Source organism: Polyodon spathula, chromosome 10 (assembly GCF_017654505.1).
Source record: "Polyodon spathula isolate WHYD16114869_AA chromosome 10, ASM1765450v1, whole genome shotgun sequence".
NCBI lineage: Eukaryota > Metazoa > Chordata > Actinopteri > Acipenseriformes > Polyodontidae > Polyodon > Polyodon spathula.
Window position 1 is genome coordinate 7839398 of NC_054543.1, and position 27873 is coordinate 7867270.

Genomic DNA, 27873 nt, shown 5'->3' on the forward strand with positions numbered 1-27873 from the left:
GCTGGGTGGAACCTCCCTCAAGAGTGCCCTGGTGTCTAGAAACATGATGTCACAAGTGGGCGGAGTTAGTAAACAGCGGAGCCATTTCTGGAGCCCTTTAACTTAACGTGACGTCCGGCTTCATTCACTAAACTTGGGTGCTGCCACTTGACACAGAGTAAGAGCGAAGGGTGTTTTTCCTTTTTTTCAAAATCACCTTATTTTATTGGACACGCAATATTGCACAACTCAGTTTTCCTGCATCCATTCGATCGCCTCGCTCTGCTCAAAGTCGTATTCCTGCAAAGGTTGAAGGTGCTCGCTTGCATGCATTTCTTATTGAAAGCTAGCTAGTAATACGAATCTGAATGAACAACAGTTATCGTGGTTTCTGCGACTTTTAAAGTCATTAGTAGATCAGTACCGCACCTGTATAAATGTCCTGATAAATTAAATAAAAGTCAGTGGTGCATCCAGGTTTGTCTGGATCAAAGACACAAGCCTTATTTGCCTTGGTGACTTGACACACGAATTATTATTATTATTATTATTATTATTATTATTATTATTATTATTATTATTATTATTAATAATAATAATAATAATAATAATATTTTTATAACAAGTTAAGCTGTTGCAATTTATGTTGTTTGATTATGTATACATGCTTATTTGTAAAGGGGTTTCAAATACCGGGACAATATATGTGTTAACAGAGAATGAACCAAATCACTGAATTATCGAATGGGGTAAAATCAAGGGAGCGCTGTATTGGAAGCTGTATTATTGAACTGGTCTGTGGGGATAATCACATAAAAATAAAGGAATGACAATACGGAAGACATTAAATGTACGAGTTCACCTCTCTGTATTCAGCGAGAAGTTCACAACATATAAAGCTGCGTTCGGATGTGCAAACTAAACGTAATGTTAACAACGCCAGCACAGTGCACAGCAGGGTACCTAGGGGGGTAAATTGAAACCATGGAAAATCTTAAGGTAAAAAAACTGAACCAAATCACGGGACATGCAGCAGGAAAATTACATATAAAAATTATTAGTTTGATTAAAATTCTTCAATTGAACCATAGCAAATATTATTCATGTTTTAATGCAGAACAGTAAAGCTACACAGAATTCCAAGGCAATTGTCATCTATCCAGTTTGATCGAAAATTAATTTCCTTACACTAACAATAATGTCATAGCTGTCGTCATGGAAACGAGATCCAACCCGAACACTGTCGATTTAAACATACATGACTGTGGACCGGTATATCGCAACTGTACCGGTATTGAAAAGTGAGTTGGGACAGAAAGTAGTTTCATACCGAAGTTTCATATTCTATACCGAAACAAACTGTACTAGTGTCGTACTGGCACAAGTGTGATTACTTTGGATCTCTTCCAAATGTTTTTTTTTTTGTTTGTTTTAATTTGAATTACAACAGTCGATGTGTTGCAACGCCCTCGTGCAAACTATGCGTTATTAGCTCTGGGTCGCCATGGTAACGTGGGCCTGCAGGTCAGAGAGACAAAGAGCGGCATTCATTTATGTAATGAAAAGGTGTGTCAATAATTTGCTACAGCAACGTTTGTAGTGTCCTCAGTTGTAAGTGGTAAAATAATGCCCTTGTTTCAACTGATTCGCGGCTCACCTCGAGGATGGCGTGTAAACGCGTGGTTGTTGTTTTGTTTTTGCGTGGCGGTGTGTGAGTTTTTTAGTCCGGCAGTTTCGGGTCACACGCTTTACAGGCTGTCCCGAAGCGAGAGGAATGGGCCCGAAAATCATGAGATGTTAGGATTTCAGAAAATGCTCAGGCAGTTTAAGAGTCTGTTAAAGACAGGTAAGGTTTCTAAATAACAGCATACGTCCCAAGTTTAATCAACAGGAATGCCAAATAAAAGAAAACGACAACATTGGTTAATTCAAAATTATATAATTTGAATTATATAACCGGTCACAATCCCGCCTAGTGTGAAACTACGGTCGGCAGCGACCAACCTCAAGATGTTAAGTTTCATTTTGCCGGTCTACTGGTTTTAAGCGTTTTGGGTTGATGATGCCAGCTTGCTTGCAATGTGTCTCCCAACAAACCAGCTTCGATCTGATTAAGGTGAGATGGCCGTCTTTCAATAGCTGCCAGGCCTTGTAAATTGAGACCCCACTTATTTAAACCACTCCGCCAACGGTAAATATTAGACTTAGTTCAAAGCCACATATTTTCTTTATTACTGAAACGAGTCAAACAGGTAGATCTAGTGCACTGCTAACGGTCTGCTTTTCTAACAATCACGCCCCTGTGTTAATGTTTACTTTTGTGAATGACCAAGAATTAGAGTTTAGTTTATCCAGGTACCTTTTTAAACTTCAGTATATTTGAAATGTTGATAACAAATCAGATGAAGCATTTTAAGAAGACCTCAGATAGGCCGCTATTCCTTTTTTTTTGTATTATACTTTTTATATATTTAGCTATATAAATAATATACCTAAATGAGGGTTGTTTGAAAAAAAAACAACTGTTTAGATCACTGAAATACAACCATATATGTGTACAGCATTTATAAAATAAAAAGAAAGAATTGAGTATTACAACTTGATATTTGACATGCATATTTTTTGACAAGGTGGCATGGTTCATTGGAGGCAGATGGAAAATGGTCCACGTGAACCATATTGCACAGGCTGAGCTATGAAAAAAATACAACAAAAAACAGATTAAATAGTCTTTTGGGCAACATTTCTTTTTGAGATAGTGTTCTTGACAAATGTAGTAGGTGATATAATCTTTATTTCATATAGAAAATACAATGACCTTTTTCAATATAGGGGCCGCTACCAGAATTGATATGTATTTCAACAAAATAGTTAACTTATATGTAAACAGTTAACTTATTATTTAAATTTATTATCTTTAAACTATAACTGCACCATGTTTTTCTTTTGAGGGAAATCTTTATCAGGGATCAGTTAGTTGAAGGCTAGAGAAATATTTCTAGGAGGCACAAGACTTATTTATTAGAAGCTGTGCTGTGTGTAGCATTGCAGACTAATAGTTGGATGGATTTTCTCATACTGATTGTTAAATAGCTTGTATTTGTAGCTTCAGTACATTTCGTGCTGTCATTCTTTTCCTGTATTTGCGTGCAGTTGATGCTTTCGCCTTGGGTGAGGTTGCCGCTGGTGAGCGGAGCCAAACACAGGAATCCTCCAATCAGACAATGTGGAGAGCAGAGGACCCCGCCCTCCAGGACCAGCAGGCGGTGGATCTGCTTGTAATAATGAAGAAGTTTAAAGACTCAATGCAGAAAGGTAAGCCGTTCAATCCTAGCTCAATGTTCACTTATACACAGTAAAAAAAAAAAAAATCCTTTTACGGTCACTTCGCTATAAAGACCACCTCACAATGAAGGCGTCTCTTTTACAGTCCCTTCAACGTATCAAATCCCTCTCTAAATCACCTCTCTGTTAAGACCAACATGGTGTAAACTGCCAAACCATCTGAAAAACTTCTTGGAAAACAACTTTTAGAAACTAAAACAGTATATTAGAACAGTGTGCTTAAACTACAATAATAACATCTTATTAAAATTCCTTGACAAATGTTTAGTCTTCAGTAGTAAGGAAACCCCCCTATTAAGTCCACATTCAATATTTAAAGTGCAGCACAGCAACAAGAACAGAAGATGCACAGTTGGAAATTAAGTAGAGCTAGACTTAGGACAGATGGACATCTGATTGTTTAGTTTTTTGTATCGGGTAGTTTGTGTCCAATGGAAATGAGGTCACGTCAAAATTAACTATTGTTTATTCTAAAAAAGAAAGTACAGATGCTGTGTAAGGTACAAGCTGATTTTCACCCCAGTACAGTCAGAGTGGTCAGAAATCCCATGCAGAACAAAGCCTGGAGTGGATAACAACATGTATCGTACAGCACCCTATGGCATATTCTATATGTATAGTGTATGCAACACATTGCATTGTGTTGCAGGGTCTTGGTCTGGCCAGTATGGAAAGGATGCGAGGAACACTCTGGAGATGAATATCCTGACAGACCCCTCCTACTCCCAGTCCATTCTGCAAGTCAACCTAGTGCTGGGCCTCTTTTTCTTCCTCTTCATCATCATCGGTACAGCACGTGCACTCAGTACACTGAGTCTCTAACAAGTATTGGGAAAGTATTGGGAACTCCCATCTTGTGCTGTTTGGATAAGATTCGTTACAATATTACGTTGTTCCTTTTAAATATGTTTTAAATAAGAGTAATAATTCACCCTCAATGTAGGGAGATTAAAAAATAGGTACTCCCTTTTAACAGCTAGAATTCTTATCCAGATGGGCTGGTCTTCGACGATCAAATATATTTTGTTTCTAAGAAGAATAGTATTGTTTAATTTCAGAAAGTTAAAGAACTACTTTGTTGTCCACCCCCACCCCCGAGAGTGCCATGCCAAAGAATATTTTGGACCTGAAATGAATCTATTTTTATGTAAACCTAAACCCTCAATAACAGTACGCAATTGCTTTGGAGATATACAAGATTGAAGTACCATACCAATCATTATTTACACTGAAACATGAGCCTGTAAATGATGCCTATCAATAGTTAAGAAAGTTTTGGTGCTTATATTAAATTACATTTCTGTTATTTACAAGCCACTTAACTATACCGTGTTTACTAATGTTAATAGAAGAAAAATTGCCTAATCTTTTGCTAGCACCTCCCTGTGTGTGGAAACCACATACTAAGCAGCAGTGTTTAGTCATGCAGTCTGCTAAAGGTCACCTGTTTCTCAAGCCACCAGAAAAAACTTAATTCCAGAGGTTCTCAAACTTTTTTTGTCTAGGGGACACCTTTTTAAAACAAGAACATGAAAGAAAAACTGTAAAGCAGTGAAAGTAAATGTGGAATGTGTATATTGTCTGATTAAGTGACACAAGGTCTCTGTTACACCATGACAGTGAAAGCATACGTTAAATATGTGTTGCTTTACAAAAGAGATCTGAACTCCCAGTTTGAAAATATTTGATTTTACCCCTGTTTAATTCCATGTTCCCAAAGTGTGTAACGATCCAGCTGGGTGTACAGTAGGTTGTTCGACCCCTTCATTTAGTTTAGTGGATGAGTTTGTTCTTCTGATTGCGCTGCCTGTGTTTTGTCTGGCAGTGTTGCTGTACGACGCGGTGTGCATCTCCAAAGAGGCACGCAGGAGATTAGCCGCCATCGCTGCCCTGCGAAGTAAAAAGAACCGCGCAAAGCATAACCAACCAGGTATTGTAATACTCATATTTTGATGTATACAGCTTTTACTTGTTTGTTTGTTTCTTTGAAAGCTTGAAAGGTGTGTAACTTCTGAACCCTGTTTGTTGGATTGATCTGAAAATATGAAATACAGCTTCATAATGGTGGGGAAACAAACAGGCACATTTACAGGTTTTGTTTTGTTTTTTTTATACCGACTTGTTTCCCCCCAAAACACCCATCCGCTAAATAGATTTAGCTCTGCGCATAATCATTTGCAAGTGTGCTAGCCTTCTAGTTCAATATGAATTGGATTCAGATCAGGTTGAGTTGTATTTGTTCACATCCAGATAGTGCTGAAATACCAGGTGGTGTTCACTGTTTCTTTCAGATCCTGCGTTTTTTTCAATGCTTGCTACATCTTTTGTCCCTAATGTGGGAGAGACACCCGTGTCAAAGGTTAGTTTTTATTTTACTGTTATTATTATTATTATTATTATTATTATTATTATTATTAACAGAACTGTATATGACTAGGTGGAGGCAGAGGGGGGAAAGAAAAAGAGGGGTTAAAGAGCGAGAGTGAACGTCCAGGTACAAAAGGGTGAAAGGAGATACTTTCCTTTCGACCAGACAATCCAAGGCTGTCCTTAATTTTAAATCTCGCCTAAAAGGCATTTTTTGTAGATATAATTTTTTTTTTTTACAAATATTTTGTTGATTATGCTAAATTATTATCTTTAATAGCTTTAGCTGTATTAATTTGTTCAGTGCTTTTGGGAGGACCTGGTCTTCAAAGGCACTATATAAATGAAATGTTGTTTTATTTATTTATGTTGTAGTACCCAAGGCCATTTTACCAGGGCAATGTTATGAAGATAGTTTGAATCAATTCAAATTAATAATAGTAATAATAAATGCATATTGTATTTAAGGTAATGAACAATTGATACTGACTTCAAGTTTTCTCTAGGCGCCATCTAGTGGTGAGGCTGCACCAGTGACTGCAACAAGTTTTAGGGATATTTCAGAATTGGAGCCCCTAGAAAGTAAGTGGTAGGAACAGTGGTAGGAGACGAAGCAAATGTTCAAAGGGGCTCTAGCTTTGAAATAATTCCATAAATCTTACCTGTGCTGCACTTCCATTTGCTGAGAAGATCTGAAATATGCAGCTTCAAAAAATAAGGGATATGCAAACATGTACTGTAGTCATTGATTTATTTATCTTAGAGTAAGTTGCTTCACAAGTCATTTTGGTTTACATGTCCCTTACTATTTTATAGTGTAATCATTCTTTGTTGCATTTCAATTAGGTCATCCAGACTGTGTGTTTTTTTGTTCTTTGTTTTATTTTCGCTGTATTTTTGCAGTTACCATGTTTTTTCATGGCTATACTAATGCATTTACCATAGTTTACCTTAGTTTACCATTTTTATTAATATGCTTTACTGTACCTTGCTATTCTTTCCTATGCTTTACCGTGCTTTCACTATGCTTTATTTCACTTTGCTGTGCTTTTACTGTGGTAAACAGTTTGAAGGGTATGAACAAGTTTTTGATAATAAGATGTGCTTAAATGCTTTTCAGTATAATCTCTCTCTTTTTAAACATTATTTACTTGTTTATTTATTGTTTTGTTTTTGAAATATGCAAAGTAGGGTTAAAGGGAAGTCCATTATACCCCCCCCCCCCCCCCCGTTTCAGAATCTACATGCTTGTTTCGTCCCAATTGGATTTGCCCCGATGTGCAGCATTTTACATTGCAGTGCTTTACACTTTTTTAAATTCTCTGTCTGCAGGTATTCCGGAGAAAGCGGCTCTTGACCAGCACTTGGTATGTGCATGATTGTTATAACCAGACAAGTATTCCCTTATAATGTATGGATAAGTACTATAAACCTCACTTCAGTTATGTTTAAGAAATTAAATGTATAATCTAACACCCACTTATATTAGCAATACATCTTCTTTTTGTTTGTTTGTTTGTTTTTTTAACTCCTCCAGACCCTGCCAGGTTACCCAATCCATTTTACCATGGGAAAGGGCATTGCTAAACACTTCCAGAAGCGCCAGGGCTCCAAAAACTCTGTCTCCTTTCCAGGGCTGTCTGATGCCCCTGTGGAGATCCTGCCAGGGTTCAGCCCCTCTGCTCTCCAGTCCAGCGAGCTGGAGAGCATGGCACACTCCCTGGTGAAGAAGGCTCTCAGCACCTCAGCTGTGATCATGCAGGACGAGGAACCAGAGTCACCATGCTAGTGCCCACACACACTGTAACAAACACTCGCTGTTACACACAATCGCATACACACACACACACACACACAGTCACTGTTACACACACTTGCATACACACACACACACTGTTACACTCGCATACACACACTGTAACAAATACACACACTCGCATACACACACTGTAACAAATACACACACTCGCTGTTACACACAATCACATACACACACTAACAAATACACACTCACTGTTACACACACTCACATACACACACTAACAGATACACACACTTGCATACACACTGTAACAAATACACACACTCGCTGTTACACACAATCACATACACACACTGTTACACACACTCGCATACACACACTGTAACAAATACACTCGCTGTTACACACAATCGCATACACACACACACACACACACAGTCACTGTTACACACACTTGCATACACACACACACTGTTACACTCGCATACACACACTGTAACAAATACACACACTCGCATACACACACTGTAACAAATACACACACTCGCTGTTACACACAATCACATACACACACTAACAAATACACACTCACTGTTACACACACTCACATACACACACTAACAGATACACACACTTGCATACACACTGTAACAAATACACACACTCGCTATGACACACAATCACATACACACACTGTTACACACACTCGCATACACACACTGTAACAAATACACTCGCTGTTACACACACTCACATACACACATTGTTACACACACTTGCATACAAACACACAGGAACAAATACACACACTTGCATACACACACACACAGTAACAAATACACACACTCACTGTTACACACACTTGCATACAAATACGCAGTAACAAATACATGCACTGTTACACACTCATAATACACAATGACACACAAACAGTAACATACAATCTCTGACTCACACGCACACACCGTAACACCAGTTCACACTCTAACACAAATACACACATTGATGCACAGTAACACAAGTACACAAAGCTTTAACACACAACTTCTTTTGAGATTTGTTTTAAGTCTGTTTTGATTATATATATATATATAATTTTCTTTTTTGTACATATACAACATATTTAAGAAATGGTTTGCTGCAAATACTGACATATTTATGCACACACACACACACACACACGCGCACACGCACACACACACACACACACACGCACACACACACACACACACACACACACGCACGCACACACTAATGCTTCATTATCCTTGTTCAGTTGTTTAGTTCACTACAAATCATTTTACAATGTAGATGGTTGTTTGGAGACCAAGGAAACCAGGATTTTTTTTTTCCTTTTAATTCCTTGCTGCCATATTCAGAAACAACAACTGAGTGTTAGTGCTCACCATGACAAGTTAATGGCTTTGATATTCAGAAAGAGCATTTAAGTGATCGCTAGCAGTTGTGTTATTTTGTAGATATGTCTCAAATTTCAGTTTTCTCAGTCAATTAACTTTCCAATTCGATGGAATAAGACTAGCCTTCCAGCTGCGGTTTGTTTTTGCCATTTTTATCCAAATTGAAGGTTATTTAAACAAAATTATTAAAAAGAAATATTTAAAAAAATCAAAAATGTTATATTTAAGAGTGCAATTGACTTCACTCTCATGTTCTTAGATCAAAGCAAACTGAGATGGGGGGGGCAGGATATTGCTGCTGTCTGCTGTCAGTCAAGTAGACAAATATTTTGGTTAGCGCATAATTGGTAATGCTTAATTGTCTATGTGACGTATGGATTTTGTAGTGTTTTACAGCAACAGAGACTCACTCTGGATAGAACCACCTATCCATGGTTATCACTGGAATACCTCATGAAAATGGTTGATGCAAACCATGGCAATTCTCCAGTGCTGTGAAATGCTTTAAAAATGAGGGAGGTACAGGTAGGTTGAATAAATCGATCCCTAGTTTTTTTGTCAGTTGTATTTTAGGATTTATAAGCGTTACGTTACAGATGTGGTATTTTCTGTCACCAGAAAAAAAGAAAAACTGCTTCTGCATGTTGTTCACCCAGCGGCAGTGCCTTTGTAACCTCCCAGCTATGATGGATTTGGCTCACTGACAGTAATATCATTGGCAGCACTAACAGCGCAGGTATCTGTGGAATCCATTTCCAAGGCTGGGCCCATGTTCACACAATGCAAGAAAGCTGTAAGTGCAGCTATCCTACAAACTGTCTTCGTCATGATCAGGCGTGAAATAATTTTTCAAGCTAGCCATGGAAAAAGAAAACAGCCTTATTGCCATCCTGTTGTTTGCTCCATAAAGATACACAATAAGTAACAACAGCAGCATACCTTAACTGCAGAACTATTTGTAAACCTTTTCCCATAGTTGTTTGTTCTGTCTTGGTCGAGGGCCATATCAGTTGCATTTCAACACAAGCCTGTCCAACCAGTTCTCTGTGGGAGCCTGCAGGAATGTAGATGAGCTGGAGGGAGCCTCCACTGTCCCGCTACCTGAATGAGAGTGTGAGGGGGAGAGAGGGAGTGCTCTTGCACCAGATGCCCTTTTTAAAAACTTTAGTACTACAAGATTGTTGGATGGGGAGCACAGGGCAGTACTTTAGTTCACCTTTATTGTCCAAACATTTAATCTAACACTTTACACCTTGTCACAAAGGCTGCTTGTTTAGTAGTCATGCCCTGCAGCTCACCAATGCTTGGCATTCGTTCGCAATGGAGTGGAATGTGAACAAACACTTTTTTGTTTGTTTGTTTGATTTTTTTTGTTCGTTTATTTCCTTTGTCGCATCATGGACTACATAAACAACCAGCAATGCTTCTCCATGCATCAGGAGAGGCGGAGCGCGGATTGAATTTAGAAATCGATCCGGTAAAACGTAGGAGAAGCAAATTTATGAAACACAACGTGTCATACAAATTCTCTTTTTTAAAAACGTGTCGGTTATTATTGTTATTATTATTTTGAACATGACTCAATCAAATAAACCGTGCTGAGGTGCAATAGCCAGTCAATATAATAATAATAATAATAATAATAATAATAATAATAATAATAATTAATCTGATTAGTGTTCAATAGCGATTAGGTTACTGCGCTTTGCCATTTAAAAACGGAGAATAGCGCCCAATGTTCTGATTGGCCAGGACTCGGTCACAGATTATTTTACAGTTAAAAGGTGAGTGGCTTTATGACTGTAGCTCCTTTCATGTGGGAAACACTGCCATCTCCCGGAAGAAACAGGTACTGAGTTTTTAAGTTGCTTTAACTTAAAGCAACAGTTTGAGCCAGTCCGGGTTTTACATTCATTCTGTGAGTTTAGCATTCCACCTACAGTGACAGTAATTTGGTTCATTTATTATCATAAATGGCTTCGATATCGGTAGCTATTATAAGTCAATATCATTTAATCGATCCTTAATCAATCAATCAATCAATGAATCTTTATTTTATATAGTGCCTTTCATAGCGGACCACCATCACAAAGCGGTTGATCAGGATCCATTTATTTTTAAAGTAAATGTATCACTTTTTTAAAATAAGTGTATTCAATGGGACTAGCCATAGTTTTGTGAATACAGTATACAGGGGTCCATCGCCGCCAAGAAAGAGAAACAAAAACGTGTTTACTTCGGCAATACTTGTAAATATTGTCTTTCCAATGCAGAACTTAAGAATTTGAATGTGTGTTTGTGTGTGAGTGAGGGAGTGTGTGAGAGTGTGAATGGAATTGTATGCATGCGAGAGGGAGAAACGTGTTCGTGGGCCCCTAGTCGCTCCTTCCATCCTGTGAGTGCGGAGCTGGGAAAGAAAGAAAGCAAACAAGAAAGAAGGGAACAGAGGAAGGAAGAACGAATACGGAGCTGTCCGTTTCAGAACCACGCACGGAGGCTTCGCAAATGACCGCAGAGTCGCATTTTTTAACCCGGTTTTTAATTAAGTTGATGTTTTTCATCGCCTGTGTCTATGTAGGTGCTTCTGAATTGCTCGTCGCTGTCTGTCTGGTAGGATTTTTTATTTTATTTTTTATTTATTTATAGCCTATATATTTTGTTTCTGCGTCTTAGTAAATAAGAAGACATGTCTTATTTTTCGCCGATATAATAATGTTTGCATCGCTGTCTTATTTTCATGTGAGCACTGCATTATCGCGCTGAACGGCTGTTGAGACTGGCGATCTGTCTGTTTCCTTACCCAAGCGGCCAGTATCCAAATATTGAATTATGAATGACAAACTGTGTACAGCGTCTATCCATCAATCAATCTGTCTAGCTATCTATCTTTCTATCTACACCTGTCTATATCTATCCATGGTATGTCTATACTAGCCTGTCTACATGGATAGATGTTTATTTTGGTATTTTTGATTCCAATATGTACAGTAGCTCATGTATTTAAACAGTAATGTATCCCTATCTTTAAAGGGGTGCCAGCAAGTTAAATAATTCCACCTAATCATGTAAATGTCATTTCTGCTGTTTTGGAAGAAGTGTGTGTTATAGCAAACATACTGTATATGGGGAACCATACTCTAGGCTATTGAACGCTCTCAGTTAGCATGCCGGAATTCCTTGTACCCTGTAAAGCATGTTACTGGCTGCAAAGCACGTCTGTCAAAAAGGGAAGCAGCAGCTGGTTGGATAGTGACAGAAAGGAGGGTGTTGAAGCGGATGGGGATAGTTTCCTTCTCCAGGAGAAATTACCCTGGGATGGTGCACCTGCAAGTAAAGTTTGCAAAGAGGGATTTATTTACCCTGGAACAGTGAGCATAGCTAGCTGTATAGTCCAGCAGTCACAGGGAGCAGGGTTAGCTGTATAGTCCAGCAGTCACAGTGAGCAGGGTTAGCTGAATAGTCTAGTCACAGTAAGCAGGGTTAGCTGTATAGTCCAGTCACAGAGAGCAGCGTTAGTTGTACAGCCCCAGCAGTCACAGTGAGCAGGGTTAGCTGTATAGTCCAGCAGTCACAGAGAGTAGGGTTAGCTGTATAGCCCAGCAGTCACAGTGAGCAGGGTTAGCTGTATAGTCCAGTCACAGAGAGCAGGGTTAGCTGTATAGTCCCAGTTTGTCGGAGTCAACAGAGAGCAGAGTTAGCTGTACAACCCAGCATCACAGTGAGCAGGGTTAGCTGTACAGCCCAGCAGTCACAGTGAGCAGGGTTAGCTGTACAGCCCAGCAGTCACAGTGAGCAGGGTTAGCTGTGTGGAATGAAATTGACTCTGGGATGTTGATGGATTTGTTTAAATTCAGGCCAAGCATCATTGTAGTCAAGGAGTTTGAGTGAGCAGATGACAGGCAATAATAATAATAATAATAATAATAATAATAATAATAATATAGCACCTTTCTTAGTGGACCACATAGTGCTTTACGAGATACAAGACTGGAGTGTGTGAACTATGCATCAGCTGCAGAGTCACTTACAGCAACTACATTCTCGCCCGAAAGGTGCACAAGGAGGTTAAGTGACTTGCTCAGGGTCACATAGTGAGTCAGTGGCTGATCCAGGATTTAAACGAGACCTCCTGCTTACAAACCCGTTTCTTTAACCAATGGACCACACAGCCTCCTAATGATGACTCTGCTCCCATAAAAATTCATAGTGCTTTTCATTTATTACAGACAGAGCCTCTCTACAGCAATTGGTGATTGATTTTATTTTCTGTGTTTTATTAAAAGCAAGCCTGTGATTTGGAGCAGCACGATTTGCCGTTCTGTTGTTGGAGTTGAATGAATGTAAGATAGATTCCAAAATGAAATCGGATTAAAAATCATTCAGCAGTGTCAAATACAAAAAAAGTTATTCAACATGAGAAAATAAAACACAGCTTATAAATTTAGAAGTTAAGGAAGGAGTTTTAACTGTAGTAATTACACTCTGTTCCAAGCACAGGCATTGCAGCAAGCAAGGCAGACAGACAGATAGACAGCACTCTTTCAATGGGCAGTCTGCAAATTGGATGTCAGTTCAGAGACTCTGAAACATACCTAGTTATTATCCTGAATGCCCCTGGCCAATCAGGGCTCTCTGTTCACTTGTATTAGATCCCTGGTTTAAAAGCACCTGTGCAACTGGTAATAAAACAGTTGTGACTGTTGAAAAGCTAGCAACAAACTGCTCAGCTTACAGAGCTGCTCCTTCGTAAAGCTAAATTTATTTCTCAATTTTTTGACACCCTGATCTTCTCCCCTAATTTAGAATGTCAAATTACACTACCCTCAGCACAACAATTTCCCACAAAAGCTCAGGAGAATCAAAGGTCATACGGGCGTCCTCCAATCCCATGACCAAGCCAACTGCCTCTGTACACCAAGGGACCGGGAACGGATGTCAGCAAGCTCTGGAGGACAGGCCAGCCCTGCTCACCAGGCGGATGGCCAGCAAGGTCTGTTGTAGAACCGTGAGGAGAAACAGTCCCTGCTGGTTTTGCCTCCAGAACTCACAGGGATGCCAGTGCCAAAACAGTTTGCTGATAATGCTTTGGAGAAGAGAACTTTGAGAATTCCACCCAAACCACATTGTTCTTAATCTTATATAACACAGAAACTGCGTTAATGACCTTGTCACAGAACTGGAACCACCAGAATAAGCAAGGTGCTGTCTGTCTGTCTGTCTGCCTGCCTGTTTGTCTGCTTGTCTCTGTCTGTGTCTGTCTGCCTGTGTGACATTTGTTTAAAATAGAACTCATCTGAATTGCTGGAAATGGGCAGGGCTGTTGATTTGATTGAAACAGAAGGGACTTGTTAATAATTGAATGCTCTCAGAAAGCAGAGAGAGGTACAGCGAGACAGAGGGATGCACAAGGACGCACAGGGACTTTAAAACACTGACCTCTTAACTGTGACAATTGACCTCTAAGCCACTGGGCTTCCCCCCCACTCCAGGTCACAGAGCTGGGAGAGACTGAGGGGTGAGTTTGGAGAGAGGGGGGTGGCATGAGTCATGCTAAGTCACACTCAGATGGTACTGTAAGTTTCACGATCATGAAATTTGGATGAAAACTAAGTGGACGAGCCCTGTATAAAAATAATCTAAATGAATCATGAAAAGGCGAAGTTTCAAAGGTTTTGAAGCAGTTCAAACGTTGCAGCCATTTTTTCAGAAAGTGTGTCTGTGTGGATGTGTTTTATGTTTGTGTGTGTCTCAGTGTATCTGTGTGTCTCAGGGTACATGTGTCGCAGTGTGTGTGTCTCAGTGTGTCTCAGCGTGTGTGGGTTTCTCAGTGTGTATCTCAGTGGGTGTGTCTAGTGGGTGGGTGTCTCAATGTGTGTATGTGACTCAGCTCGCTTATGCAGAGGGTTGTGTTTTGTTCCTAAGCACAGGATTATATCTGCTGCCTGCCTCCCTCTCCCTTTCCCCATGCCTGGGGGAGCCTGCAGCATTAAGACTTCCCTCTGACCTCCTTCTTTGAAACAACAAACAACGTGTGGCAACTCAACTATCGCTGCCATCTGCCAGCCTGAGTAGAGCCCCTAACACCATGAGGGGGGACTGTGCTCCGTGTGATTGGGGCAACTCTGATGAGGGGCGGGCACTGTGTCAGACAGGCAGAGCAGTAAGGTGCTGAGATTGGAGTCAGACAGGTTAGCGGACTTGCAGTGTGAAAAGAAATGGAAACAAAAGACTGGATAAGTCACGCAGGATGGACGTGTCCGCAAAGGAGGACACAGCTACTGGACTGAGAGAAAGCTGCAGTGGATTTCTGTGGATAGCTAATTTTAAAGAAGATGGGGCATTGTCTAATTTTCTAAGCCTCTGAGGTAATATGCAAAGAGCTGTTTTTGAGCTTTGCATGTGTTGGAGGGTGGGAAGGTGGGAGGGCAAGGAGGCGGAGGAGAGGGGGCAGTAAATCCAATTAGTTAGTACAGTGACAAAGTCAGGCCCTTTCTCTCTCTGTTTCTCTAGTGATCCAACCCCCCCTCCACACACACATACACACACAGACAGACGCGCACACAAGCATGCACACACACAGTCAGACACACACAAGCATGCACACAGATGCACGCCCACACACAGACAAACAGCAGCTGGTGCAACAAAAAAAGAAAGACAACAGGACAGACGGTGGAACGAATGAAAGTTAGCTATTTGTAGTTAAGGAATTAGCACTCAACATAATTTGTATTTAAATTAACTCCAGTTCTTTTATTAATTCATTTTAAATGTAATTCTGATCCAGGTGTGAAAAACAATGTGTGCCCATAACTGGAGAAGAGCAGCTGGCACTGTCTCCCTCGGCTTCAGGATGCAACAGAATCACACAAGCAGGGGGAGAGGGGGGGAGCAGCGCTAACAACAAAGAAGAGAGGGAGAGAGGAGGAGTGAGAGACAGGAGAGGGATAAAGAAAGATAGAGATAAAGAAAGACTGCAGCCATGTCCCAGATGGGTAAGATCCTGCACCTCTACGTGGAAGTGAGATCGGTCCCAGAGGAAGGGGGGGGACCAGTAGGGGAGGTGTCGAGGGGTACAGACAGAGGGGGGGTCGAGAGGACAGAATCCCAGCCAACACCCCCCAAACAGAGACGGCCAGCCCCCAGCCCCTCTGTCCCGTCAGAAACAGCACTCCAGCACAGCACCCAGAACACTCTCGGAAGCTCCAGCAAGCCCCAGGCTCGACTGACTGCATCCCCCCAGCAAATCTGCCAGCAGCCAGCCAGCCCCAGAGAGCAGGCTGCCCTGCAGAGACAGAGCCTGCTTTCCAATGGGCCCAGGCGAGGGGAGGTTGGGGGGCCGGAGCTGGCCAATCACAGGACAGCTCCCCTGCAGCGCACAAGATCAGACTGCGAACCGTTCAGAGGAGACTGCAGCTCGCCCATCCCAACAGGAAGGAGCACCGCTCCAGTGACACCAAGCAATGGGCAGAGGGGAGGGATCGAGGAAGTGGGAGGCGAGGGCCGGAGGTCAGTGGTCACCTATGGCTACATCGAAAAGGCTAATATGAAGACCGTGTCCAGCCCCTATCTGTCGAGTCGGCGCCCTGACAAGAAGCTGCAAGAGGAGCAGGTGTGGGGGCTCTCTCCCAGCCCCAGCCCCAAACTGGTGCACCCTGGATCAGCCAGCAGCCATCCAGCAACCTCCCCCAGGCTGCTCTGCAAAGCCCTCACCTCTATTGCTAAAGCAGCCACCAGCCGCGCCCTGAAGGAATTTGGGTCACCACAGCTGAGAAGGAGAGCAGTGACTCAGGTGGGTTACCAACAAACCCAGAAAAAACAGCAGAACCAGCAGCGGTGCCAGTCCTGGACTGGGAGCCCTGTGTTGTCGGAACACAATAACCCGAGAATGCCCAGGTCATCTTGCACCTTGCCTAGGAGCCCAGCCAGTGACCAGCTGTCTTCCCAGGACCAGTGTGCAGACAGCCAGGAGTGCCCCTCCCAAGGCATGACCCTGTCATCCCAGGTGCAGCAGTGTTGGTCGGGCAGAGAGAGCCCCAGACTGGCCTCCAAACTGAGCCCAGCCCTGGAAACAGGGCCAGGGAGACCTGCCAGCATCCTGCACCACAGCCCCCAGCTGCAGGCCAGCAGTGAGAGCCCCAGGCTCTGCCACAAAGTCAACTTCAAGCTGGGGGATTCAGGGTCCACTGAGGGAGGAGGGGGACACATTTCTCCAGCCAACAGCCCTGAAGTGGCTCGCAAGCTGGCTCAGGAGGCTAGTAAGTTGTCCTTCATTTTTCAGGCCAGGAATTCCCCATCCCCAACTCCTCTCCTCGACAGCCCCAGGATGGATGCTCACAAACTGGGGTCCCCTGTTTTTCCTGCTGCCTGTCCCCAGTACTCCCAATACTCCCAACAAAGGGTAGACCTTCAGAAGACGGAACACACTAAGGATTCAGCAGTGGGGTCACCCAGCTTGAGACAGCAAAAGAGTGACACCAAGGGGACAGACAGTCCGAAGCCTGGACACAATGTAGGGACTGTGTCCACGGTCAGGCCTGCAAAGAAGTCCCCCGGTGTGAGAGGGACAGTGGAGAGGGACAGTCCAAAACCACAGAGATACCCAGTTGGACATCAGCAGGGAGACACGGGGGGGCGGACAGTCCATATTTCCAGAACCAGTATGTAGAGGACAGGGGCTCTTCCGGAGCAGGAATGAGACAAACAGAGGACTCCCCCAGCCCAAAAGCTGGACAACATGTTGGACAGTGTCCCAGCAGAGCACCCCCTGTGATGCACGTGAAACAAGAGGACTCCCTCAACCTGAGGTCAGGACAGGAGGGACAGAGGGACAGTCTGAGGCTTGGACATCGTCCTGTACAGTGTGACGGGCAGGCATCTCCGGGACGTTGTGGGAGAGACAGTGTGGTCACCTCAGGGCTACAGACTGGAAAGCCAGGGGCCCTCCATGTTTCACAAGAGTCCAACACCAGCAGAAAGAAGACAGGGAGAGAGGACTCTCAGGTACCACGGGGAGGGTGTGTGTGTTGCTGTGCTGTGCGGTGCTGTGCTGTGTTGTGCTGTGCGATGCTGTGCTCTGTTGCGTTGGTTGTGTTTCACTGTTGCATTGACCATATCTCTCTGGTTGTGTTTCAGTCGGTCAGCCTGTCCTGCTCGCTTGTCCCCTCCATGCACTCTCAGAGAGTTGCCCGCACAAAGTGGGAGTTCCTGTTCGGGACTGTGTCCGAGGACACCGCAGCCACGGGGGTCAAAGGTCAGTACAGCTCTAACAAATCCCTGCCGCTTACAAACAGTAGAACAAACTGTGGAGAGAGAAGCATGGGGCCTGCACACGGAGCTTGTGTCCCTTAGGCACGCATTATTTGGTATAAGCTGGAAACTTGTGGTCACAGTTTTTTGTGGCGTTTTCATAAAGTAGAACCCTTCAGAAGAGCAGTTTAAGAGCAAGTCGTTCTCTCCACAGTGATTGTTTCGTGACCCCCCTTAGTCTTTCTGTATCCCCCTCCTGCTACTTTGAGGGCCGGTGCTAGGACCTCATAGTTGACGCTTGCATTTAATTTAGAAATCAAACAAGACAACATAAAAATCTCCCCTTTGCACCCCCACCCCTCTTCTGTCCACTCTCCTCCTGCAGACCCCCAGGATTCCACCACGCCCCCTAACGTCGACTCCTCCAGTTTTCGCCCCGCTTTGACACCCCCCCGCTCGCTGGCCCTGCGGGTCGGAGGTGAGGCTCTGGCCAATCACAGTGTGCAGCATGTGGAGGTGGAGCTGGTAACCCCGCCCCCTGCAGTGGGAGGGTCCTGCCCGCGCACAGGGATAATCCAGCGCATGCTGCAGTACTCGGAGACCGACCTGGACGCCGTGCCGCTGCGCTGCTACCGCGAGACCAACATCGATGAGCTGCTGGCGGAGCAGGATGAGGCAGACTCCGCCTTCGGCAGCAACCGAAGCATCATCGGAACCAGCGAGGAAGAGGAGGGGGGCTGGGAGGACAGGAAAAACAAGCGCACCGCCCCCGAGGAGGAGGAAATGTTTACCCTGGGTCTGGAACGGTGAGACTGTGGTGTTGTTTCTAACCCCTCTCTCCCCTTCACTCTCTCTTCTCTCTCTCTCTGTCTCAGCCCCTCCCCTCAATCTCCACACGGCCCTGATCGCGGTTCCTTTTTCTCTCTCCCTGTCTCCCGATCTCCTCTCAGTTGCTACCTCACTCTCTCTTCTCTCTCTCTGTATCTCTCAGCCTCTCTTCTCAGTCTTCCCTGGGTGCTACTCTCAAGTCTCCGATTGATATTCCACCTCCCCGCCATGCCTTGGAGGAGGATCTGAACACATTCAGCCGGCACTTTGAGAGCATCATGGAGTCCCACCGTGCCAAGGGCACGTCCTACGGCAGCCTGGACAGCAAGGACCTCCTGTCCTCGAGCCAGACCGTCATCACCTTCGACCTGCTCTCGCTGACCCCCGAGATCCAGGGTCTGATCTGCCAGAGAGCACGCCTCATCGAGCACCACTTCTCCCCACTGGCCCCCGGAGAAACCCCCAGCATGTCCACCACAGACTCCGCACACACCCGCACAGACTCTGCCCACACCACTGCTCCTGAGAGCAGCGGGGAGGAGGGCAGCTCCGGGAATACTTCCAGGTTAGTGGCAGTGACTGCTGATCATATCCACCGTATAGAATAGGGGTGTGCTACTATTTGAATTCGGAGCTGCCTTGCATTAAATAAACCCACACATTAATGTGTCGATTTCAAAGCAGTTCACCTCCACGTAGGGTGTTTACAAAGACCATTGGAAGCAAACTTTCATTATCCGGGGAGCTGACAGTAAAAAGTTGTAAATGTGAAATAATGATTTTCTGTATCGTCTTCATCAAGATCAACTCATCACAACACATCTGAGTACTGGTATACTGGTGTCCTCATGCAATGTGCAGGGTATAGTAAGAAGCAGGCGCCAGTAGAGGCTGCCAAAGCTTGCATTTACAGCCCGTTTTTTGTCCTGACAAAGATTGGCAGATGGTGGGCATGTTTTATAATACTCAGATCCCAGAGGATTATGCAGCAGCAATTACTGCATAGACTTCCTGGTTGCAAGACTAATAAATGTGGTATTAATGCAAGTGATAATATTATAAGGAGCTGGCTTCATTAGTTCTCATTATATTCAATGTGGTGAAGACTCCCATTCCAAAGCAGTTTGATCCATCCCTGGTTTTATTATGTGTTTAATAAAACACACCTGAGCTTGTTACCTATACACTGGAGCAAATCAAGCTTGTAGTAAAACCTGCAATGGGGGAAACTGCTATGCAATAGGAGTCTTATTGCCATCCCCAGTAAGTAAACTACAAGCGATTCTGAGATATTGACACAGCTCTTGAAACAAAGTTTTAACTCAACAACCTGCTTAAAGCAGAGTTGTCCACCGTTCTAAATGTTTACTACAGTATTTTAGCATAACCTTGAGAAAAGCATGTTGGAAAACTTCACGTTTTACAGCCGAGAACATAGTCCCATTGTAAAAAAAAAAAACAAAGACTTTTATAAAACAAGCCCCTCTTTAAATAACTTGAGGGCGTGTCCTATGGGCCCCTCCCCTCCTACCATTTCCTGCCCTGCCAGCCAATCAGACCTGGCTTGTAGCCAGCCTACTAGGGAGCAGTCTCAATCTGTTGTCGTTGGAAAACGCAGGTTACCTTCCTGGACCTGTGATTTCAGGGTTAAAAATAGAAAGAGTGGAGAGGCTGGAGTTTTCAAAGAGGTCAAACTCCTGAGTGCATTAACCCTGTAACTGCCAGGCACTTAATGAACCCAATGAGTGCTTGGCTATTTCTTTACCTCTTATTTTCACCTTTGTCGGTATAGTCACCGCCAGTCTGTCTGTCACCCTTTAAAGTTCTGTAAATATCTAGAGAACCTTAGGTCTGATTGTGCTGAATCCTGCTAAGGATCTTCTGCAGCACAAGCTGTATAACATTTAATTATCTGCACATGCATTAGCCCAAGCTATTGAGGATATTATCATTCTGGTGTACATGAATGAGGAAAGCGTGAGCACCACAAGCGATTAGGTATTAGGTAAGATTTAGTGATAATAATTTTGTCAGCTCTACATACTTTAAATTCCTATGAACTTGAGTTCTTAATGTACTCTGTTTGAATGATCTACATACACTGCAGGTGTGAGAGGGAGAGGGAGGGAGAGAGAGAGAATAGGAGGTGGAATGAGGCGCATACCTTAGCTTGGTAAACATCAGAGCTGTACAAAGTGTTACTGTGTGAGAGTAGAGAGAGCACAAGGGAGAGAGAGAAACAGAGAGAGAGATAAAGAGAGAGGAGCTGAAATAGGAGCCGTCTAGAACGGTACTGGGAACCCAAGGTCAAAAAGAGAGAGCTTGCCAGAGAAGAGAAAAAAGAAAGGGAGAAAATGAGAGTAATTGAGAAGAGAGGAGGAAGAGGGAGAGAGAGAGAGTGGAGAAAGAAGAGGGAGAGGTAGGAAGGAATATGAGAGTAAAACAGTGGAGGGGAAAGTAAGGGAAAGAGAAAAAAGGGAGAACGGGTGAAAGACGGGATAGAAAAAAAGGTGCAGTGGAGAGAGAAAGAGGGGGGACGGATTGTGTACCAAGGTGGCACTGTTCACTTGTGGGTGTAACCTTGTTCACTTGGGGGTGACCAGTGAATCTAGGTGATAGTTATGAATTTGGGGTGACTGCTAATTCTCAGGTGGCTGTTGAATTTAGGGTGTGTGTCAGTGTTAGTCTAGTGGTAACTAGATTTGTGGTTTGACTCTCGGAATGGCCCGGCCGCTGCTCTGTTGGAAGGAGGGCTCAGGAGACAGGCTCGTTCGTCACCCCAGGGGTTTGTGAGTATCCTGCTGTCAGTCTTCCTCTCAGCTCCAAGGCTGGGTGCTGTATTATGGTTCTGGAAGCATTGTCCTGTGTACAGCACTAAACACTAGGCTAGAGCTTTATATCCACCATGCTGGGTAGCTGCTGTCGTTCTATACAATGTTTCACAGTGTTATATAGTTGGCTGTGTTTTTTTTTTTTCTTTGTTTTATACTGTATTACACTTTGCTATGCTATGCTCTACTGTGGAAGACGTCAATGGAAAGATGGTGCAATTAATCTAAACTGAAACCTGTCATACATTGGCCTCAGCTTTTAACTCCTTAGTAAAAGTCTAGTTTCTTATCAGTGCAATAGAGTTTGGGACTCAGACAGGCTTTGAATAAAGGTTCTTTAAATATCTCCTGTGATGAAGATCTCGGTGGATGTTGCCCAGGGTGTTGCAGCCTTGGTGCTGGTTGAAGAGCTGGTGTAACTGGTTCAGGACTCTGCCATTGCTGTCTCAGCAGACCCGTGATTGCATTGACAGCTCCACTGTGTGTTTGCATTGAGCTTCTCAGTTTCATCAGTCTGTCTTCCAAGGGAGTAGTCGGGTGCCTCAGTGCTCCACCAGCTATGCACCAAATAATAAGTGAATAAAAAAAATCTGCCTAGAGAGAGGGCTGGTGGGGTGAGACTGGGGGCTGGTGGGAATGAATGCTGGACAGGGGCCCTTTCGTGCATAAGACCCCCCTACCAGGCTTTGGAAATAAAGGGGTTAAATATCCTTTTGATTGGGGGCTGGTTGGTGCTGGGTTTTTGATGCTGAACCCCCGACCACCAAGTTGTCCCCCCTAAGTCCTTTACCCCCACGACCCCCCCCTGGTCCCCACCCCCCTGACCCCCCTTTGGTGGGTGACTACTCCAAAAAAAAATCTGCCTGAGATGAGGGCTGACCCCCCTACTACTGGGGGCCTGGGGGGATGCTGGACGCCTGGTGGGACCCCTTGGGGGCTGACCACCCTACTGATGAACCCCACCCACCTACTGAGACCCCCGACCACCCAAACTAACTGACTAGGGGCTTGGTGTGGGACCAGACTGGGCTGGTGGAGACTAACACCCTGGTGGGGAATGATGCTGGGCCCCCTGGAGGTGGACCCCCTGGACCACCCGACTCCCTGGGACCCCCTGGTGACTCTGACCCCCCGACCACCCCCTACTGTTGGGGTGAGACCTGGGCTGGTGGGGTGAGACTGGGGGGCTGGTGGGCGATGAACCCTGGGGGGCTTAGTTCGGTACTGGTGGGTGATGTGGGGGCTGGTGGGGTGACCCGGTGGATACCTTGGTTGGGGGGACTGGCACCCCTGGTGGGATGACCACCCCCACGCTACGACCCCCACCCCCTGTACAGTTCTGATACCCCCACCAGCTACTCATGCTCCGACCAGATTGGATCCACCCCACGAGGTGGCTGAGACTGGGGGATGGTTCGGTGAGACTGGGGGCTGGTGGGATGACGTGGGGGGCTGGTGGGGTGAGACTGGGAGTTGGTGGGATTAGTCTGTAGGTACTTCTGTCTTTTTTACGATCCTCTAATCTCCAGTAGAGTACAGTCTGAGTATTCCTCACAGCTACTCAGTCATTTGAAACTCCACAGCACTGTAGAATTGATGTGTGACGCACTGTAGAATTGATGTGTGAAAGAGCTGTTTTCTAAGTTGTTATTGAAGACACCTCTAAACCGAGCTGAGCTGAGCAGCTACGCATAGCTGTATTGGATCTCAACAGGAGGGTTCAATGTCACAGCAGTGTGTGTGTGTGTGTGTGTGTGTGTGAGAGTGATTGTGTGTGTGTGTGTATGAGTGTGTATGTGTTACACAGTTTCCGATGTCACCAGTAAACCCCTTTTTTACACACACACACTAACGTGTGGTTGGGTGTGGTGTGTGTGTGTGTGTTGAGATGTTTGTGTGTTGTTGTGTGTGTGTATTGTGTGTGTGTGTGTGTGAGAGTGATTGTGTGTGTGAGTGTCTGTGTGTGCGAGTGTGACTGTGTGTGTATGAGTGTGATTGTGTGTGTGTGTGTGTGTGTGTGTGAGTGAGTGAGTGAGTGTGACTGGGCAGTTTATCCCTGGGACTCAGCCCTTATTGTCCACAAAATTACAAACAAAGATCCAACCCTGTCCTGTGTTGGTCTACTCGGCTGAGAGGGGGAGGTGCTGGGAGGGCTCTTGGGATGAACCAAACCCTGTGATTGGGTGGGGGGGGTTGGTTTGACCAGTGTTCAGTGAAGCAGGGAATGTGGTGTTGACAGTTTGAACAGAGAGAGGAGAGAGGCAGAGAATTCAGACAAAGAGGGAGAAACTGGGTTTAAAATCTGAGAGCACTTAAGTAGAACTGACATGCTGATACACAGGTAGGGACAGGCGGGGGGGCGGGGGAGCAAAGAGAATCACGAAATATAACTACCTGTCTGTCTGAGCGTCTGTCTGTCTGAGCATCTGTCCCTTTGAGCATCTACAGTTTCAGACGTTCTGTCTGTACTTGTCCTATACTGACAAGACAGACAGACTGTCACTTTGAGCTGCCTGCCTGCCTGCCTGCCTGTCTGTCTGTCTGCCTGTCTGTCTGTCTGTCTGTCTGTCTGTCTGTCTGTCTGTCTGTCTGTCTGTCTGTCTGTCTGTCTGTCTGTCTGTCTGTCTGTCTGCTTGTCTGCCTCTCTGTCTGTGTATCTGTCTCTCCCTCCATGTTTGATGTGGATTACACCTTCCATGTTTTTAAGTTCATGAAACTCATTTCAGTTGACCCTGTCTTTGGGGGAGTTTTGGGGACATGTATAGTGCTAATGGCGTCAAAAGAAGTCCTCACAAGGTAGGCCAACCAGATAAAACCTTTATGAGGACATAGACCATGTTCCGTAAAGTGTTTTAAATGAAAACTCAGTGCAGGAGTATTGTACTTAAATAACTTTCATTATGATGTTGATCCCTCTCCCCAGCCCCCTCTGGAGTTTAGAATAGGAAAACGACACTGTATAGAAGTCAGTGCATGTGTGCTTTTGCAAATGAATGTGTGTGTCAGTGTGTGTGTGTGTTTGTGTGTGTGAGTGTGAGGGTCTGTGTGTCTCTGATGGCAGAATCGCTTTCAGCTAATCATTTTGTAATTATTAGAAATTTGGAATACAAGTTTTATTAAAGTATGGAGTAAACACTTTTATAAACCCCTAAAGTTTCACCTCACTAGCTGTTACTGAGGGCTGGTTACTGAGGGCAGAGGCAACACTGAGGAAGGGAATGTACACAAGCTGGACAGGGCAGCGAAGCAGAGCGGGGGGCAGACAGGCGGTCTGGTGGTTCTATTCTTAGAGGAAGCAGGATATCCTGCAGCTGCAGTCCTGAGTGAAGAGTCTGGTGCAGAAAGCACAGTGCTGAGGTGCAATCTGGTACAGAAAGCACAGTGCTGGGGTGCAGTCTGGTGCAGAAAGCACAGTGCTGGGGTGCAGTCTGGTGCAGAAAGCACAGTGCTGAGGTGCAGTCTGGTGCAGAAAGCACAGTGCTGGGGTGCAGTCTGGTACAGAAAGCACAGTGCTGGGGTGCAATCTGGTGCAGAAAGCACAGTGCTGGGGTGCAGTCTGGTGCAGAAAGCACAGTGCTGGGGTGCAGTCTGGTGCAGAAAGCACAGTGCTGGGGTGCAGTCTGGTGCAGAAAGCACAGTGCTGGGGTGCAGTCTGGTGCAGAAAGCACAGTGCTGGGGTGCAGTCTGGTGCAGAAAGCACAGTGCTGGGGTGCAGTCTGGTGCAGAAAGCACAGTGCTGGGGTGCAGTCTGGTGCAGAAAGCACAGTGCTGGGGTGCAGTCTGGTGCAGAAAGCACAGTGCTGGGGTGCAGTCTGGTGCAGAAAGCACAGTGCTGGGGTGCAATCTGGTGCAGAAAGCACAGTGCTGGGGTGCAGTCTGGTGCAGAAAGCACAGTGCTGGGGTGCAGTCTGGTGCAGAAAGCACAGTGCTGGGGTGCAGTCTGGTGCAGAAAGCACAGTGCTGGGGTGCAGTCTGGTGCAGAAAGCACAGTGCTGGGGTGCAGTCTGGTGCAGAAAGCACAGTGCTGAGGTGCAATCTGGTGCAGAAAGCACAGTGCTGGGGTGCAGTCTGGTGCAGAAAGCACAGTGCTGGGGTGCAGTCTGGTGCAGAAAGCACAGTGCTGGGGTGCAGTCTGGTGCAGAAAGCACAGTGCTGAGGTGCAATCTGGTGCAGAAAGCACAGTGCTGGGGTGCAGTCTGGTGCAGAAAGCACAGTGCTGAGGTGCAGTCCCATATACATGTTTGCCACTGTATTTTTGCAGCTTCCCCTCTTGTTTTTTACCATAGGTTACCATGGTTTGCCATGTTTATAAGCATGCTTTACCATCATATGTCAAAAACGGGGGTGTCGAAGGGGCGTCCCAAAAATGGTATTTCCATGGTAACGTTTACAACTTTTCAAACCGTTCGACATGGTATTGAACCTATTAAATATTTTTACACACCCTGTAACACGGGACCCTTTTCTTTGGACCTGAACCCACAGGGGCACGGGTGGGGGTGGGGGGGTCACACAGTGAGCGCCCCCCCACCCTGGAGTCGGACCCGGAGTCGGACCTGATTGAGCGGATGTGCCTGGGCAGCACCGACACGCTGACCAATGGGAGCAGGACAGAGAGGAACTCTGCCAAGCGATTGGCTAAGAGACTGTACAGCCTGGATGGGTTCAAGAAATCTGAAGTGGCTAGACATCTGAGAAAGAAGTAAGGGAGAGCGAGAGAGGAAGGGGGAGAGGAGGGAGAGAGGGTTAGGGGAAACGGAGGGGAGGGAGAGGGGGGTGAAGGAGAGGGTGGGGTTGCCTCCCCTCCCCTATCTCCATCCCTCCTCCCAATCCCTTTACCAGCTTCCTTGTAACCCTCCCCATCTCTTTGACTCCCTCCCTACCTCCCTCAGGGGTTTCCTCCCTAACGCTCCAGTAATCTTTCTTTCTCTCTCTCTCTCTCTCCCCCTCCCTCTCCTCTCTCCTGTCATTAGTCAAGTCATTTCTTCCCCCTTTCTCCCTTCCTCCCCGAATCCCTCTCTGAAGAGTCCTTCTCTTCTTCTCCTCTCCTTAAACATTCCAGGAATGAGTCTGGAGTTTACAGTAGTTATTAGGCGAGGTATTAAAATTAAGTAGTTTGTTTTGTTCCACTCTCTCTCTCTCTCTCCCCCTCCCTCTCTCCCTCTCTCCACAGTAATCAGTTCAGTAAGAAGGTGGCGGAGGAGTATCTTCGCTTCTTCAACTTCACAGGAATGAGTCTGGAGCAGGCGCTGCGGTGAGGCCCTGTCAATGATCTCAATCAACTAGGCAATCAACCAATCAATCAATCATCCACTCAAATTGCACTTCATCAAAACAACACTGCCTTATACCAAGGTTCTTCAAGTGCAATGTATGTATGTCATCAAGTGCAATAATGTACTGTATGTTCATAAGTGTTCGGTGGCTACCTCTAATCAAGTTGAGAGTTACAGTATTTCTCGCACACTCATTGCTGTGTCAGTCTGTGTCAGTCATATAAAGAATGATACTAATGCAGTGCCTGTGCCTGTGTGTCTCAGAGCCTTCCTGAGGGAGTTTGCTCTGATGGGTGAAACTCAAGAGAGGGAGAGGGTGCTGGCTCACTTCTCACGCAGATACCTTGCCTGCAACCCCAGCGTCATCCCCTCCGAAGGCAAGAGGGGCTGTGTGTGTGTGTGTGTGGCAAGATGGGCTGTGTGTGTGTGTGTGTGTGTGTCTGTGTGTCTGTGTGTGTGTGTGTCTGCCACACCACACAATCCACACACCACACAACACACGACAGACACCAACACGGACACAGACTCTCTACAGCATGAGTTTAGTCGTGTTTGTGTGTCTGTCTGTGTGTTTCTGTGTGTGTCTGTATTCTGACTGGCTGTACCGAGAGCTGCCTTCATCTGTTTCTGTGTCTCCGTGATGATGTGTAGGTGTGTTGGTGTGTTGGTGTGTAGGTGTGCAGGTATGTTGGTGTGCTGGTGTGTTGGTGTGTTGGTGTGCAGGTGTGTAGATGTGTTGGTGTGTGTTTGTTGATTGGTGTGTTATGACTGGCTGTATTTATTGTTGCCTTCACCTGTTTGTATGTCTCTGTGTTTTA

At 45.1% G+C, this 27873-nt stretch overlaps 2 protein-coding genes across 4 annotated transcripts in view; both read left to right on the forward strand.

Annotated features, from left to right (window-relative positions):
* Positions 1-82: 82 nt before the first annotated feature.
* On the forward strand, positions 83-7559 carry LOC121321917. Of its 3 annotated transcripts, none has more exons than XM_041261308.1 (8): positions 83-157; positions 3133-3294; positions 3974-4111; positions 5150-5254; positions 5616-5683; positions 6198-6273; positions 7024-7058; positions 7229-7559. In XM_041261308.1, the coding sequence occupies exons 2-8, from the start codon at positions 3204-3206 to the stop codon at positions 7478-7480; spliced, it is 765 nt and encodes a 254-aa protein (XP_041117242.1). In that variant the 5' UTR covers positions 83-157; positions 3133-3203; the 3' UTR covers positions 7481-7559. The 3 variants fall into 3 exon arrangements, with proteins under 3 accessions (XP_041117242.1, XP_041117240.1, XP_041117241.1); XM_041261306.1 differs by lacking the exon at positions 83-157 and adding an exon at positions 1540-1825; XM_041261307.1 differs by lacking the exons at positions 83-157; positions 3974-4111 and adding an exon at positions 1540-1825.
* Positions 7560-17476: 9917 nt separating this feature from the next.
* Positions 17477-27873, forward strand: part of LOC121321641 (PH and SEC7 domain-containing protein 1-like) — a 25375-nt gene continuing 14978 nt past the window's right edge. The window contains exons 1-9 of the mRNA XM_041260641.1: positions 17477-17874; positions 18007-18124; positions 18506-18926; positions 19112-19513; positions 22784-22932; positions 23117-23239; positions 26265-26481; positions 26953-27033; positions 27320-27432. Of these exons, the coding sequence (XP_041116575.1) occupies positions 17566-17874; positions 18007-18124; positions 18506-18926; positions 19112-19513; positions 22784-22932; positions 23117-23239; positions 26265-26481; positions 26953-27033; positions 27320-27432 (1933 nt within the window). The 5' untranslated portion in view covers positions 17477-17565. The remainder of the gene's footprint in view (positions 17875-18006; positions 18125-18505; positions 18927-19111; positions 19514-22783; positions 22933-23116; positions 23240-26264; positions 26482-26952; positions 27034-27319; positions 27433-27873) is intronic.

Excerpts from the sequence above, each read along its gene's own strand:
- LOC121321917 (XM_041261306.1), top strand. The coding sequence starts at position 1,606 with ATGCCCTTGTTTCAACTGATTCGCGGCTCACCTCGAGGATGGCGTGTA. Across the intron at positions 1,826-3,132 it reads TAAGAGTCTGTTAAAGACAG|TTGATGCTTTCGCCTTGGGT; the intron begins GTAAGGTTTCTA and ends ATTTGCGTGCAG. Across the intron at positions 5,255-5,615 it reads CGCAAAGCATAACCAACCAG|ATCCTGCGTTTTTTTCAATG; the intron begins GTATTGTAATAC and ends TGTTTCTTTCAG.